We start from the raw sequence: 15,498 nt of genomic DNA on the forward strand, positions 1-15,498 counted from the left end.
TGCCTCGCTGAAGCTCCGTTGACTTCAGAAGCCCCCCCCCCCCCCATCCCTTCAGGAAGCCCCTCTGCCTTCCCTGATCCCTCAGAACTCTTATATCAAAGGCTTCCTGGTCCACTGTTTGGGTCCCCCAGGTGTGCCTAGGAGCAGAGTTCACAGGCCAGCTCCAAGCCGCTCTGTCCCCCTCCTCCTCCTCACTCACCTGCTGGGGCTGAGCGGGGCACGTCCAGCCCCTCATCCAGGGACAGGCCCTCTGGACCCAGCACCAGAGTCCCTTCATGGCCTGGACAGAAGGGGAGGGAGGATCCGGGCTCAGCTCTGCGTCCTCGAGGGACCCGGCCCTCCCGGACAGTGTGGGGCCAGCCCACAGCGTTGGGGGCCCCGAGTCTTCCCCAGCCAGCCGCTTTCTTTGGGGCTCCTGGGAGGCTTTGGCAAGGCCGGGGCTCTCCCGGGGCTGTGGCCTTCTCTTGCTCCGCTCAGCCTGGGTCAGCCGGGCAGGCTGGTATTACACTCCAGGCTGAGAGCAGCTCCTTGGGATGCCCAGGTGGTGAGCTCATCCCTGTACAAGGGCTCCCTCCTCCCCCAGCTCCACGGAGACAGGCATGTCTCCATGAACACGTCTGGAGGCCTAAATATACACATATAATCCACATGAGCTCAGCAAGGCATGCATGGGCAACTAACATGCAAACAGAGGCCTACGTGGCCACGGCTAGATATGGCTCTTTTTAAAGATGTCACATGGGGGCAGCTGGGTGCCTCATTAGATGGAGAGCCAGGCCTAGAGATGGGAGGTCCTGGGTTCAAATCTGCCCTCAGACACTTCCCAGCTGTGTGACCCTGGGCAAGTCACTTCACCCCCATTGCCCAGCCCTTACCACTCTTCTGCCTTGAAACCAATACACAGTACTGATTCTAAGACAGAAGGTTAAGGGCTCAAAGTAAGTAAATAAATAAAATGTCCTGTGGTTGCTCTTTTCTTTCTTTTTTTTTTTTAAAAAAAAAAAACAATCCTCTCATTTCCCAATGACCCCCCACTCCCTTGGAGTGATGCTTGCCAAGGTTTGCCACATGCCGTGCCCATAGCCCACCGTCTCCTTGCCCAGAGGAGGCTGGCACACTTCACTACCCACCCTTGGAGGTCTTGATGAGTTACCATGTTGAACAGAGCTCTGAAGCCTTCCCATATATATTTTTTTTACTTCAAATGAGGCACTGATATATTTTTATAGGTCTGGATAGAGTGCCAGGCCAGGAGTGAGGAAGACTCATCTTCCTGAGTTCAAATCCTGCCTCAAACATTTCCTAGCTACGTGACCCTGGGCAAGTCATTTAACTTTGCTTCCGTTTCTTCATTTGTAAAATGAGTTAGAAAAGGAAATGACAAACCGCTCCCGTATCTGTGCCAAGAAAATCCCCCCAAAGAGGCAGACAGGACTGAACAACAATAAAACTTTTTTATGTATGCAATAGAGCTCCTCGAATAGTGGTATAGTGGAAACAGCACCAGCTCTTGAGTCAAGGGTCATAGTTCAAATCTTGCCATTGATACTTTGTGTGACTTTGGGCAAGTCACCTCCTCATATGTAAAATGAAGAGGGTTAGATAATATGGCTTCTGAGGTCCCTCCCAGCTCTAGAACTATGATCTAGTCAAATCCCTACAATTTATAGAAAAATTAATAGAAAATAGAAAAATTGGCATTTATTAAGTGCCTGCTGTGTGCCAGGCACTGTGCTAAGCAGTGGTGCTACAAAGAGGGAAAAGAAAGTCACAGTCTAACAAGAGAGACAAGCTTCAAGCAATGATGTAGAAGCAAGCTATAGAGAGGAGAAGTTGGCGCTAATATGACAACAGAGGGAAGGTGCCAGCTTGAAGGAAGAATCCAGAAAGGCTTCCTGACGTCCATCCTATATCAATAAGACTTAAAACAGCATCATTCTTTTTTTTTTAATCCTCACCTTCTGTCTTGGAGTCAATACTGTATATTGGCTCCAAGGCAGAAGAGTGGTAAGGGCTAGGCAAGGGGGGTCAAATGACTTGCCCAGGGTCACACAGCTGGGAAGTGTCTGAGGTCAAATTTGAACCCAGGACCTCCCATCTCTAGGTCTGACTCTCAATCGACTGAGCAACCCAGCCCCCCTCCCCCAACACATATTTAGAATTGTACATGCAGGTGGCAAGGTGAAAAGAACATTGGCTTTGGAGCCCAGGGTTTTCATTCAGTTGTTACAGCTGTGTCTGGCTCTCTGTGACATACTTGGGGTTTTCTTGGCAGAGACTGGAGTGGTTTGCCATTTCCTTCTCCAGCTCATTTTACAAATGAGGAAACTGAGGCCAACAAGGTTAAGTGATTTGCCCAGGGTCACATAGCTAGTAAGTATCTGAGGCTAAATTTGAACTCTGCTCCTCTTGACTCCCGAGCTGGCATTCTTATCTACTGTGTGATCTAAATGCCCAGGAGTCCAGAGACTTGGGTCCAAATCAATAATCCAGAAATGTACCCTTTTTTAAAATTTTGGGTCAGACACTTCACTTTTTTAGGGCCACAGTTTTCCTTAACTGTAAAATGGGGGTAATAATTCTGGCATTGTCTATGTCATGAGGCTACTGTGAGGAGATCACCATGTAAGCCAGAGATGTAGGTTATTATTATTATTATTATTAACACATAATGTCCCTACATATAGATACCCACATGTACACAAAAATTCACCAATGCATGCAAATAGACCAACAGAGCAGGAGGATAACAGGATTTAGAGATGAAAGGGCCTTCTGAGACCACTTCATCCAAATGCTTCATTTTACATATAGGGAAACTGAGGCAGAGAGGGGCTTCCTTCTTCTGATGATTTCAGTGGATTGCAAACCCAATTAAGTGTGACACACCAGCCCAGAAGGTTAATTTGAATCGAGGCTAATAAAAAAAAAAGGGAGGCCTCGTGTTCAAGAGTGGGCGTGGGGAGGGGAGCGTGGGCTCTGGTTGGACCACTTGTGGTGTTTTGGGTTCAGTGTGGAGGACATGGTCTGGAAAGGACATTGAAAAGCTGGAGAGACTCTAGAAGAGAACAATTAGTATGATAAAAAGTCATAGGATTTGCTATGGAAGGAGCTGAGACTGAGGGAGGAATGATGTGAAAAGGGTTGTCCCATGGAAGAGGGATCAATCTTGTTCTTTTTTTTTATTTGATTAATTTAGAGCATTTTTCCAATATTACAAAAATCATGTTCTTTCCCTCCCCTCCTCCACCCCCCCTTCCATATCCGACACACAATTCCACTGGTCAACCTTGTTCTGTTTGACTCCAGAGGGCAGGACCAAAGTGGTCAGGAGTGAGTGTGGGGCATTGAGTACTGCAAAAAAAGGGTCAAGTTCTTCTTGACATGAGGAAAATCTGCCCACGTAAGGTTAAAAAAAATGAAGGCTGGACTAAATATAAGAGAAATGTGGTCGCCAAAATGAATATATCTCAAGTCAAAAGACTTTTTAGCAGTATTTATTCATAAAATAGAGGGAAAGTAGAGAAAGGAGAACGAGGGTAGAGAAGGTAGCTATTCTATCTATCACACTAGATAATTACTCTGGCCTGGTTTGAACCAGGCGGTTAGGACTTCCTCAATGGGAATGAGCTATACCAGGAAGCAATGGGTCTCCCTGTCGTGGTGGTCTTGAAGCAGGGGCCAGAGAAGAGAAGGGGATGGGATTGGACCGGAAGTTCTCTGGATCTGGTGCTTCTGGTTCTTGTCCAAAGTCACACCAGTGGTAAGTATCTCTGAGCCCTCAGATCACAAATCTAGAGTAGCCTCTATTACAGTATGCTGCCCCCCCAAACACGTAGGAACATATGAATACATACATGAAGATATATATATAGTCACACATGCACACATATGAAATATTCCAAGGTATCTTTCAGCTTTATTTTATTTGGAGGAAAGGAGAATGCAGAGGAGTACTGGGCTCTTAGAGTGGGGAGAAGCAGTAGTGGGCCCCCCTTCTAGGGGGGAGGTCCTTAGGTTCCCACTCTTTTGCTAGTTGCCCAGTCTCTTACTAGGTTGGACAAGGGGGAGGGTAAGTCCATGGGGGCGGCTAGAGGCAGAGACAGGGGACAGGTGGTGGTGGTAGCTGCCCCAGGGCATGGACATCCCAAAGTTCCCTCCTTCCATCCCAGGAGACAGGCTCCTGGCTGGAGAGTCCACCTGTCTGTCCATTCATCTGTTGGGTCAGACTGAGCTTTCGGTCATACTGGTGTCCTTCAGAAAGCAGCTGCCCATGTTGGGGCTCTGGGAACTTGACTCAGGGCTGGGAGTAGTTGGCTTCCTTACCTTGATCCTTTGCAAAATAAATAAATACCTAAAATGACAGGACATGAAGGATGATAGTTAGAGGAAGGTGGAGTCCATTCAAATACTACCCATCCTTCAAGGCTCTAGGTGACTCTCACATATTGATTCTGGAACCTCAGCATTAGTGCCAAGCCACCAAGTAGATTAGGGAAAGCTCTGTACAGACAGTCTAGAGATCTGAGATCCAGTTCTGGCTCTGCTGCTTGGGGACCCTGGACCAGTCACTTGTCTTTCCTAAATGTTGCTCTCATCTGTAAAATACCCCTCAGGCTTGTTGTGAGGGAACTGTGTTATAAAATTTACAGAACTATGGAAATGGCAGAGCCAAGATGGTAGAGTAAAGGGAGGGAACTCATTGAATTGGCAAGAAAGGTTTGTCTAACTGGGGTGAGAGTAGAATGCAATCTACTGCAGATCATGCCAACCTTGAGCATGCTAGGCCTGGCAGCCAGCAATAGCTCTTGGAAACATCTGATTCAGCAGTAGCAGCTTCAGGAACTCTCAGCCCACAGACAGTAAGGAGGCTGGAGAACTGGCCAGAAGGAGATTACAGGGGATCCTTTGTTGGCATTGGAAGCAGGACTCTGTTGCATTGCTCATATGTAGTTCTGGGCTGCAGTTTTAGGGCAAGGAGGAGCACTAGCAGGAACAAGAACCATGGTCACAGTTCCCAGGTGGAAAAGAATGTTTGTGGTTTGAGGTTTAACTTTTGATCTTTTAATATATAGCTCACAAGTATGTAATAAAGGCAAAAAATATAAATTACAAGAAAAAAAAGAGATCAGAGATTGGTCCAGAAAAGCAGTGACCACACCTCTACTTAGCTAATAAATACCTCCTTGGAAGAAATAAAAACTTGATAGACCCCCAGAACTATATTTGAAAACAGCAGTGCAAAAAACCTAAAGCTTGGGACACCCTGGAAGCAGAGCCCAAATTACATAAAGTTAAAAGTAAAGAAATAAGGTGGAAAAAAATGTGCAAACAAGAGAAAAAAAGAACCTGGTCATAAAAATTTACTTTGGTGACAGGGAATTTCAAAATACAAACTCAGAAGACAATGAAATTAGAACAGCTACATGTAAACCTCAAAGAAAAATGTGAATTGGTCTCAGACTGAAAAAGAAATCCTAGAAGAGCTCAAGAAGGATTTTAAGAATCAATAAGAGAGAGAGAGAGGAAAAATTGGGATAAGAAATGAGAATGATGCAAGAAAATAATGAAAAAAGAGCAAACAGCTTGGTAAAAGAGGCACAAAAAATACAGAAAATAACATTTTAAGAAACAGAATAGACAATCAGTAAAATAAGCACCAAAAAAAAATAGCAGAATTGGTTAAATGGAAAAAGTTTTACAAAAATCCACTAAAGGAAAGAACTCTTTAAAAAGTAGAATTGGTCAAATTGAAAAGGAAGAAAAAATCTTACTGAAGAAAATTTCTTAAAAATTGGAATTGAGGGGGTGGGGACAGCTAGGGGACTCAGTGGATTGAGAGCCAGGCCCATAGATGGGAGGTCCTGGGTTCAAATCTGACATCAGATACTTCCTAGCCATGTGACTCTGGCAAGTCACTTAACCCCTATTGCCTAACACAATGACGGCAAACCTTTTAGAAACTGAGTGTCTAAACTGCAACCCTCACACTGCATGTGAGCTGACCCCTTACTCCATACAGGGGAGGGGGGAAGAACTCCCATTGGGCTGTTGGACAGAGGGGTGGGTGATGTGAGAAATGTCCTCAGATGCAGTGGAGAGGAGAAGGGAGGGCACACATGTCATAGGTTCACCAACACGGGCCTAGTCCTTACCACTCTTCTGCCTTAGAACCAATACACAGGATTGATTCTAAGATAGAAGATAAGGGTTTTAAAAAAGCTGGAATTGGGCAAGTGAAAGCTAATGACTCCATGAAATATCAAGAAACAATAACAAAATCAAAAGAATGAAAACATAGAAGAAAGTGTGAATTATCTCAATGGAAAAGCAACTGTTCTGAAAAATAGATCAAAGAAAGACAACTTAAGAATTATTGAAAGGGCATCTAGGTGGCTAGATGGATAGAGTATAGGCCTGGAAAGAGGACCTAAGTTCAAATATGTCATCTGACCCTTCCTAGTTATGTGAATCTGAGCAAGTCATTTAACCCCAGTTGCCTAGCCTTTACCACTCTTCTGCGTGGAACTGATACTTATATTGTTTCTATAAGACAGAAGGTATGTGTTTGGAGAAAAAAAAGAATTATAAGACTACTTGAAGTCCATGATGAAAAAAGAAAGCCTAGACATCATATTTCAAGAAATTATCATGGAAAATTGCCCTGAAATCTTAGAACTAGAAGGCAAAATAGAAATTGAAAGAATTCACCAATCACCTCCTGAAAGAGATCCAAAAATGAAAAGGCTCAAGACTATTATAGCAAATTTCCAGAGCTCCCAGGTCAAGGAGAAAACACTACAAGCAGCCATAAAGAAACAATTCAAATACCATGGAGCCATAGTAAAAAAAAAAAACAACCTCACAAGATTTAGCAGCTTCTATGTTAAAGGATCAGAGGGTTTGTAATATGACATTCCAGAGAGTAAAGGAGCTAAGATTATAACCAAGAGTAATCTACCCAGCAAAAAACTGAGTATAATCCTTCAGGGGAAAAAATTGATAATTAATGAAATAGGAGGCTTTCAAGCATTCCTAATGAAAAGACCAGAGTTGAATTGAAAAGTCAGTTATCAAATACAAGTCTCAAGAGAAGCATAAAAGGTAAGCAATAAAGATAAACAACAAGAGATTTTATAAGGTTAAACTGTTTATATTTCTATATGGGAAGAAGGATACTCTAGGTTTGAATAAACAAAAATAATGCTGGCAAGATTAAAAGTATGAAACTGGAGAGGAAATGTTACAGCCAGTTTTTTTATAAAGTTCTTATATTTCAAATACATAGAGAAGAAGAAATCAAAGCTATTTATAGAAATTTGAAAAATGCTCTAAATCACCATTAGAGAAAAGCAAATTAAAACAAACCCATCAGACTGGCTATGACAGCATTTTCTTTAGCTGTCTCCCTTGCCCAGAAGACCATCTAGCTTCATTTCTGCCTCCTGGCTTCCTTCAAGTTCCAGCAAAAAATCCCACCTTCTCCAAGAAGCCTTTCCTGGTCTCTTTTAAAGCTAGTGCCTTCCTTCTGTCTGTTATCTCCTATTTATCCTGAACATAGCTTGTCAGTACATTTATTTATATGGTGTCTCCTGAGTAGATTGTGAGTTCCTTGAGGGTAGGGACTGTCTCATTACCTTTCTTTTGTATTCCCAGAGTTTAGCCCTGTGCCTAGCACCTGGTAGGAGCTTCATAAATGTTTGTTGACTGACTGATTGACTTCCATCAGCCCCACAGCATGACCAAACACTGGGAAAGACACATGATATGAGGGAGGGAGTAAAAGTCATATAATAAATAATATAAAAGCCATTTGATAAATAAATAAAGGCAAATAAATAAAAGGGAATCTAGGTGGCACACTGGATATGGCACCAGGCCTAGAGTCAGGAAGACTCATCTTCCTGAGTTCAAATCTGGCTTCAGCACTTCCTAGCTGTATGACCCTGGGAAAGTCATATAACCCTGAACCCTGTTTGCCTCAGTTTCCTTCTCTGTGAAATGAACTGGAGAAGGAAATAGCAAACTACTCCAGCATCTTTGCCAAGAAAACCCTAAATGGAATCACAGAGTCAGATATGACTGAAAATGACTGGACAACCAGTATCAAATAAAGAAGAGGTGGATGTCCATTCCCTGCCCTCCAAAGGCAGGTTTTGGGGTGTAGGGGAGTCCAGGACCTGGCATGTCTGAGGGGAGTTTAAGTCTTGCAGGACCTCTGCTCCTGGAGCAACCAACCATTGGACACAGGAATCAGAGATGAGTGAGGGGAGCTAATGAAGGCTTTTTGGAGAAGGTGGGCCATGAGCCAGGGCCCTTTCTGACCACCAGTATTTAGAATGACTCTATCCTTAGTCTAAAGCTGAGCTCCTCCTATCCAATCTGTTCTCAAACCTGGTCAAGTGTTGTCTGGGTCACAGAGAAGTCTTCAATGCCCAGGCGGGGGCTGTGAGCGGCTAATTCATCAAAGATGCGGGCCAGTGGGCAGTGCCCACTGGGCAGCTGATATCGGATCAGGCAGCCATGATGTTCCTTGAGTAGGGCGTTGGGGAAAATGGTCTTCATGAAGTCCTGGACTGGCCCTGGATTGGAGGTGGGCACTCGCAGAGACACTGTGTAGCCCTCTCCAAACCTGTGGGAAATGCCATGCTCCAGCTGAGCCTATGCCCAGCCTCCTCCTCTGCTCCATGCAAACACTTGAAGGACTTGCTCTGCCTGGTCCAGAAGGCAATGTTGGGTTGGGGGTGACATCATGGAGAGGAAGATTTAGGACTGATGTAAAGAACAATTGCCTAATAATTAAGGCTGTCTGAAAAGTGTAATGAGCTGCCTTGAGAGTTAGGTAATGAGCTCCCTGTCATGGAAGATCTTTAAGCAAGGGCTGGTGGACCTTGTGTTGGGTGAACTGAAGGGGACATTCTTGCTTGGGTCTGGGTTGGATTAGAGAATGTCCCCTAATGGTCAGTTCAGCTCAGAGATTCAGACTCTGAGCCTTGGTAACATTATTCAGGGCAGCCCATGGATGGGTTGAGCTCCCACCCCTGTCCCCTTCTGCCTCTTACCTGTTCTTAAGATGCTGGACACTGCCCAAGCACCGGAAACGCCCATTCACCATGATGGCTAAGCGGGTACAGAGCGCCTCACACTCTTCCATGCTTCCAGGATAGAGGTGGACAGGGGTAGGGATAGGCACAGAAGACAGGCCAGAGATCAGTAACCAGAGCCTTGAGCATCCTCTCCTCCTCCAACCTCCACTGAATGTAGTTCACTCTCCCTGGGTCCCCTAACCACCCCCAATCTTTCCCCAACCCAGGCCCCCTTTCCCCTGGAACCTCATATTCCAACTCTGACATTCCCCCTCCAAAGTCTCTTCTCCCAACTGAGGCGCCCTCTTCCTGAGAATCTATTCTCCAACCCTAGCCCTTCCCACCCCAACTGCCCCTTCCTTCACCTCCAACTCTCACCCTCATCTATTGGCTTCTTTCCTCCCATCTTCCTAACACATACATATACACCCTCCTACCTGTGTGAGGTGAGCACTACAGAGCATCCCTCCTTGACTATTCTCAGGACACTATTCCAGAGGAAGTGACGGGCCTGGGGGTCCATTCCTGTGGTGGGCTCATCCTTGGGGGCAAGGGTCCAGGGACGGGGCATTGAACAGTCAAATAAGACTGGAGATGTGCCCAGTCCTCAACTCCTGCCCTATATCTCAGTCTCCTCCATATATTTAAAGATCTCTCTTTAGATTGGAGGCTGGGGAGAAGCCTATTGAAATATCCTTCCCCAGCCAACTTTTCATCTCTTACTTTCCTTACTCCCACTTCCCCAAAGAATCTCTGTTTTTTAAGTTAAAATGACCCCAAATCTAGCCTAATCCCTTCATTTATATTTGGAGAAACCAAGGCCTTCACAGGGAAAGCAACTTGACCAAGATAATTTTGCTGGAGCCAGAACTCAAACTCAGGTCTTCTGAACCCAAATCCAGAGCTCTCTCCATTATAATATGTTGTCACATCATTCAATACTCCCACTTTATAGATGAGGAAACTAAAGTCCAGAGAAAGGAATAAACTTGATCATGTATGGTAGAACAGAAAACAACTTCCCTTCTCACTTCAGAAGGAGACAGTGGACCATTGAGGCTCAAGTGGCTAGAGGCTGAGAATTCCTGGGATTGCTCCTACTTCACACCTCAGTTTCCCCTCTTTTCCAAAGGGGACAATGACCCCACCCCCACCCCAAGAGGAATTTGTGAGTATGATGACCCTGAGGATTCTGTCCCCCTCCCTTCTTAGGAGCTCACCAGGAAGATGATAGATGGTCCTCCCACCAGGGCAATGGCAGTGGACAGCTTTCTCTTGTTCCCACCGCTGTAGCTCCCTGAGATCTGGTCTGCATAATTTAGTAGTCCCATCTTGGTCAGGCCCAACTCTACCGACTGCCAATAGGAGAGACCAAGAGGAGCCCACCCTAAGGTCAGGGGGCTCCAAGTGGGCTCCTCAGCAGAACTGGGGATCAGGCTCAGAGCCAAGGAAGAAGCAGATGACTGGGCACAGGAAGAACACTGCCAGCTGAGATGCTATCTAAGCAATTCCCCTTATGGACAAGATCAATGTCTTCCTTTGCATGGTGCAATGGAAAAAGCCCTGGGATTTGGACTCACAAGACCTGAGTTCAAATCCTGGTTCTATCTTTTACTAGTTGTGTAAGACTTAGAGAAGTCCCTTCCCCTCTAGGAGCTTCCAGACATCAGGCACTCACACTTGCATCTGCCTCCTCCAAAGGCAGGCAGTTTGTAACTTGAAGAGCACGGGAAAAATGGGAGTTTTTAAGAACAAAAATCTGACCAACATTTATCAAGCACCTACTATGTGTAAGATCATATCACAGCACTGAGTTTAACTTTTTATAGGTCCATCAGACTGAGGGTTGGAAGGGAAGGAGCCTTAAAGAACATCTAGGGGCAGCTAGGTAGCATAGTGGATAAAGTACCAGGCCTAGAGTCAGGAGAATCTGGGTTCAAAAATGTCCTCATAAATTTCTGAGCTGGAAGACACTGGGCTAGTTACTTAATCTCATTTGTCTCATCCTTACTATTTTTCTGCTTTAGAATTAATACTAAGAATAACACTATTCGGTCTGTATCCCAAAGAGATTATAAAAAAAGGGAAAAGGACCTACCTGTACAAAATATTTACAGCTGCTCTTTTTGTAATGGCAAAGAATTGTACATTAAAGGGATGTTCATCCATTGGGGAATGGCTGAACAAATTGTGGTATCTGTTGGTGATGGAATACTATTGTGCTATAAGGAATGATGAGCAGAATGATTTCAGAAAGAGCTGGATGAACTGATGCAGAGTGAAATGAGCAGAACCAGGAGAACATTGTACACAGTAACAGCAGTACTGCGGGATGATCAACTGTGAAATACTTGGCTACTCTCAGCAACGATCTGGGACAATTCTGAGGGACTTGGGACAAAGAATGCTCTCCATTTCCAGAGAAAGAACCGTGGGAGTCGGAGGCAGATGGAAGCGTACTTTCTTTCACATTAGTCTATTTACAGTTTTATTTTGGGGGTTTGGTTTTATATGAGTATTCTCTTACAACAATGGCCAAACATGGAAGTAGGTTTTGCATGATAACACATGTATAATCCAGATCAAATTGCTTACAAGCTCCAGGAGTGGGGAGGGAAGGAGGCAGACAATTTGGATCTTATAATTTTGAAAAACATAGGTTGAAAATTATTATTACATGTAATTGAGAAAATAAAATACCTAAAACAAACAAAAGAATTAATGCTAAGCATGTATGTTAATTAATTAATTAATTAATTTTTAACCCTTAATTTCTGTCTTGGAATCAATACTGTGCATTGGTTCCAAAGCAGAATAGTGGTAAGGGCTAGGCAATGGGAGAGTTAAGTGACTTGCCCAGGGTCACACAGCTGGGAAGTGTCTGAGGTCGGATTTGAACCTAGGACCTCCTGTCTCTAGGCCTGGCTCTCCATCCACTGAGCCACCCAGCTGCCCCCTGTTCTTAGTGCTTGGCACATAGTAGGTATCTAATAAATGTTTGTTTCTTGATTGATCACCAGGAAAATGGCTTCAATCATTGGCTAAGGCAATTCAGGAAGTGATCTGGTATGGCTCATGCCTGTGATAGGCTCATTCTTGGGGCAAAGGCCTGGGAACAGGACATCAAGTCATCAAATTGGGAATGGGCCCAGATGTCCACTTCTACCCTATATCCCTGCTATAGCAGTAAGTAGGGTTCCCATTGGCTTGCTCTTACTCCCTGCTCCAGGGACAGTAGGAATAACACTTTTATGTTTACATAAACATTATATCATGGATTATCTCAATGAATACTGACACTCCATCTCCTGAGCTAACTAAACTAAGCAGGACAAGCTTTAATCCCTAATTCCACTTTACAGGAGTAAAACTGAGGTTTGGGTAAGGGAAATGACTTGTCCAAGGTCCTACTGTATGTGTCAACGTCAGGATTTGAACTTAGGTTTCCTGGTTCCACACCAAGGTTTCTGTCTCTGCTGTTTCCTGGAAGCTGGTCACTCCCCATGAGCAATAACTGTGGGTGTATATTTCTACAAATGATTCTTAAATTAAATTGTGGCATGAAGTCTTCATTAATAGGAATCAGTCCCTTGATGTCGAATCTCACCCTCAGCAACTTGGGTTGTAATGCAGGACTAGACCACACTATTTGTAACACAATAGGGCTTAAGGAAAGTCTGGGGGGATAGTTTGGGGGGATGTAGAACAGAGGCAGAGGCAGGGATGAGGCTGAGGGTTCTTTGGGGGTTCAGAGTATCCTGAGGGCTTACCTGGGCAATATCTTTCTCAGGTATCCCCCGAAGTCGAGAGAAAAATTCCAGGTGCTCTCGGCCAGTCAATAATTCTGTGGTGGCATCAAACTGGGGGCAATAGCCCATGTGGATCTGGGCTGTCTGCAGGTCCGTCAGGATGCTGTGGGGCAGGGGGAGAGGGACAAAAAGAGATAGAGTGGCAGAAGGATGGGAAGAGAGGGATAAGGGACAAAGGAATGGAGATTGAGGGACAAGAGGCAAAGAATGGGATACAGAGGGATGGAGAAAGGGCATCATGGAAAGGAGATGGATGGGAAGAGGGAAATAGAGGAGAGAGCATTCGAGAACAAGGAATGAGGGACCAAGGGTGGAAGATCAGGAATGGGGTACAGAGGGAGATGGGTCATAGAAATGGGGTGATGGAGAGGGGAGGACAGGGAGATAGAGAAAGAAGGATATAGAAATGGGGGATAATGGAGGAAATGGATATGGGAATGGAGGGGCCCAAAGGTAGGGGGAAAAGGGGGACAAGGATTTGCAGGGTAGGAAAGATGAGAAGACCAGCTGGAAGGGGCAGACAGATAGATGATGGGAGAATAGGGAAACAGGAAATAGAAGGCCTGGGGGAGATGGACCAACCAGAGGGAGCCCAAAGAGGTCAATGAAGTTTTGCCCTGAGGGCAAAGTAGGGGCTGGGCCTGTTTGTCCCCTAGCAATAGTCCAGGATCTTTGGTAGAGACCCAGTCCCAAGTCCCTACTTTCTCCCACTCTCTAGCCTCCCTCTATGAAGGCTTCTCCTTCCCTCACCTGGAGCCCTTGAGGATGGCATCACCTTCACTTATCTCGATGTCCCCAGTCACCATGCGAAACACGGTTGTCTTCCCTGCCCCATTTACCCCCAGGAGCCCAAAACACTACAAGGAGAGATGAAGATAGAGAAGGAGTCAGAGAGATTCTTAAAACTCTATATCTAGCCCCGATTTCCCTCTTATGTTCCAGTTCTGCCCTCTGGGAACCTATCTGGATACCCCAAAGGCACCTCAAACTCACCGACATGTCCAAAATGGAACTTACTCTATTTCCCCCCAAGCCACCTCCCCTCCATAATTCCATATTTCAGTCTGAGGTACCCTCATCCTTCCAGTCACATGGGTCCAGAACCACAGTCATCTTGGACTCTTCACATATGCAATCAGTTCTCAAATCTTGTCTACCTCCCCAACATATCTTCTAAGGAAACTTCTAGCTTTCTTCCTCTCTTGTCTACTCATAAAATCTCTACCCTGGTGCAGACCCTCTTCATCCTCACCTCTCATCTAGATTATTGGGAGAGACTCCCCTTTGGCTTCCTGGTCTCATGTCTCCTAACCCTGATCCATCCTAAACTGAGCAAGGAAAGGTCTGACCATCTCTAGGAATTGTTGCTCCCTAAGGAGACAGACATGACTGAGACAACTGAACAACAACTGCCTCTAGCCTAAGCTACAAAATCCTTGGCTTGGCATTTAAAGCCCTTTTATCCCCTAGTCTGAGTTCCTAATACCCCCCTTCACGCACCCTCTCTCTATTGTTGTTCAGTTGTGTCTGACTCCTCTTCATGACCCCATTTGGGGTTTTCTTGGCAGAGATCCTGGAGTGGTTGGCCAATTCCATCTCCAGCTCATTTTACAGATGAGGAAACTGAGACAAACGGTGAAGTGACTTGTCTTGGGTCACACAGCTAGTCTGCCTTTTCCTTCTCCAGCTCATTTTACAAATGAGGAAACTGAGGCAAACCGAGTGAAGTGACTTGCTTAGGTTCACAAAGGTAATGAGGCTCTCTCTCTCTGTGGTTCATTCCAGTTGGCTGGGTTCTGGGCATGGTATTTCAGGCTTGCACTAGAGGTCTCTCGTGTCCTAAAGTGAACTCCCTCCCTTCTCATCTCCCTGCAAACTCTTTAGCTTCTTTTTAGGCGTGGCTCAGGTGCCTCCTTTCACAAAAGACCTATGGTCCCTCATTCCCCTGGCTGCTAACACTTTCTCCTTTTGAAGTGAATTGGTATTTATCAGTTCATGGCAAGTTAGGTGGTATATAGTGGATACAGTGCCAGGCCTGGAGTCAGGAAGACTCACTGTCTTTCTGAGTTTGAATATGGCCTCAGATATTTACTGGCTATATGACCCTGGGCAAGTCACTTCTCCCTGTTTGCCCAGTTTCCTCACCTGTAAAATGAGCTGGAGAAAGAAATAGCAAACCACTCCAGAATCTCTGCCAAGAAAACTCCAAATGGGATCAAAAAGAATCACACACAACTGAATGAGTACATTTGAATTCTCAGTTCTTTACCTTGGGGGCAGTAGCAAGTACCTGGTTTTGTCTTGGTTGACTAGTGGCCTATGCAGTGGCTCAAATGTAGATGGGCCTTACTAGATATTTTGTTTTTTTTTAAGTTGATTTAATTAATTAATTTAGAATATTTTTCCATAGTTATATGAATCATGTTCTTTCCCCCCCTCCTTCCAACCCCCTCCCATAGGCGACACACAATTCCACTGGGTTTTACATGTGTCATTGATCAAGACCCATTTCCATATTATTAACATTTGCACAAGGGTGATCCTTTAGAGTCTGCATCCCCAGTCATATCCCCATTGAACCATGTGATCAAGCAGTCCATTTT

The 15,498-nt window shown here is 45.1% G+C and overlaps 1 protein-coding gene across 7 annotated transcripts in view; it reads right to left on the minus strand.

The window, feature by feature from the left end:
* Positions 1-3,899: 3,899 nt before the first annotated feature.
* The window catches only part of ABCA7 (ATP binding cassette subfamily A member 7), a 71,197-nt gene continuing 59,598 nt past the window's right edge, over positions 3,900-15,498 (minus strand). For 6 of the 7 annotated variants that reach the window (XM_056822256.1, XM_056822253.1, XM_056822255.1 and 3 more), the window contains 7 exons: positions 13,646-13,752; positions 12,857-12,998; positions 10,307-10,441; positions 9,524-9,627; positions 9,063-9,155; positions 8,395-8,632; positions 3,900-4,354 (listed from right to left, as the gene is read on the minus strand). In XM_056822256.1, coding sequence (XP_056678234.1) covers positions 4,298-4,354; positions 8,395-8,632; positions 9,063-9,155; positions 9,524-9,627; positions 10,307-10,441; positions 12,857-12,998; positions 13,646-13,752 — 876 coding nt within the window. In that variant the 3' untranslated portion in view covers positions 3,900-4,297. Of the gene's footprint in view, positions 4,355-8,394; positions 8,633-9,062; positions 9,156-9,523; positions 9,628-10,306; positions 10,442-12,856; positions 12,999-13,645; positions 13,753-15,498 lie in introns of those variants that run through there. The other variant, XR_008917376.1, reaches the window with a different exon arrangement.

The sequence above is a fragment of the Monodelphis domestica genome, chromosome 3 (genome assembly GCF_027887165.1).
Source record: "Monodelphis domestica isolate mMonDom1 chromosome 3, mMonDom1.pri, whole genome shotgun sequence".
NCBI classification, from domain to species: Eukaryota; Metazoa; Chordata; class Mammalia; order Didelphimorphia; family Didelphidae; genus Monodelphis; species Monodelphis domestica.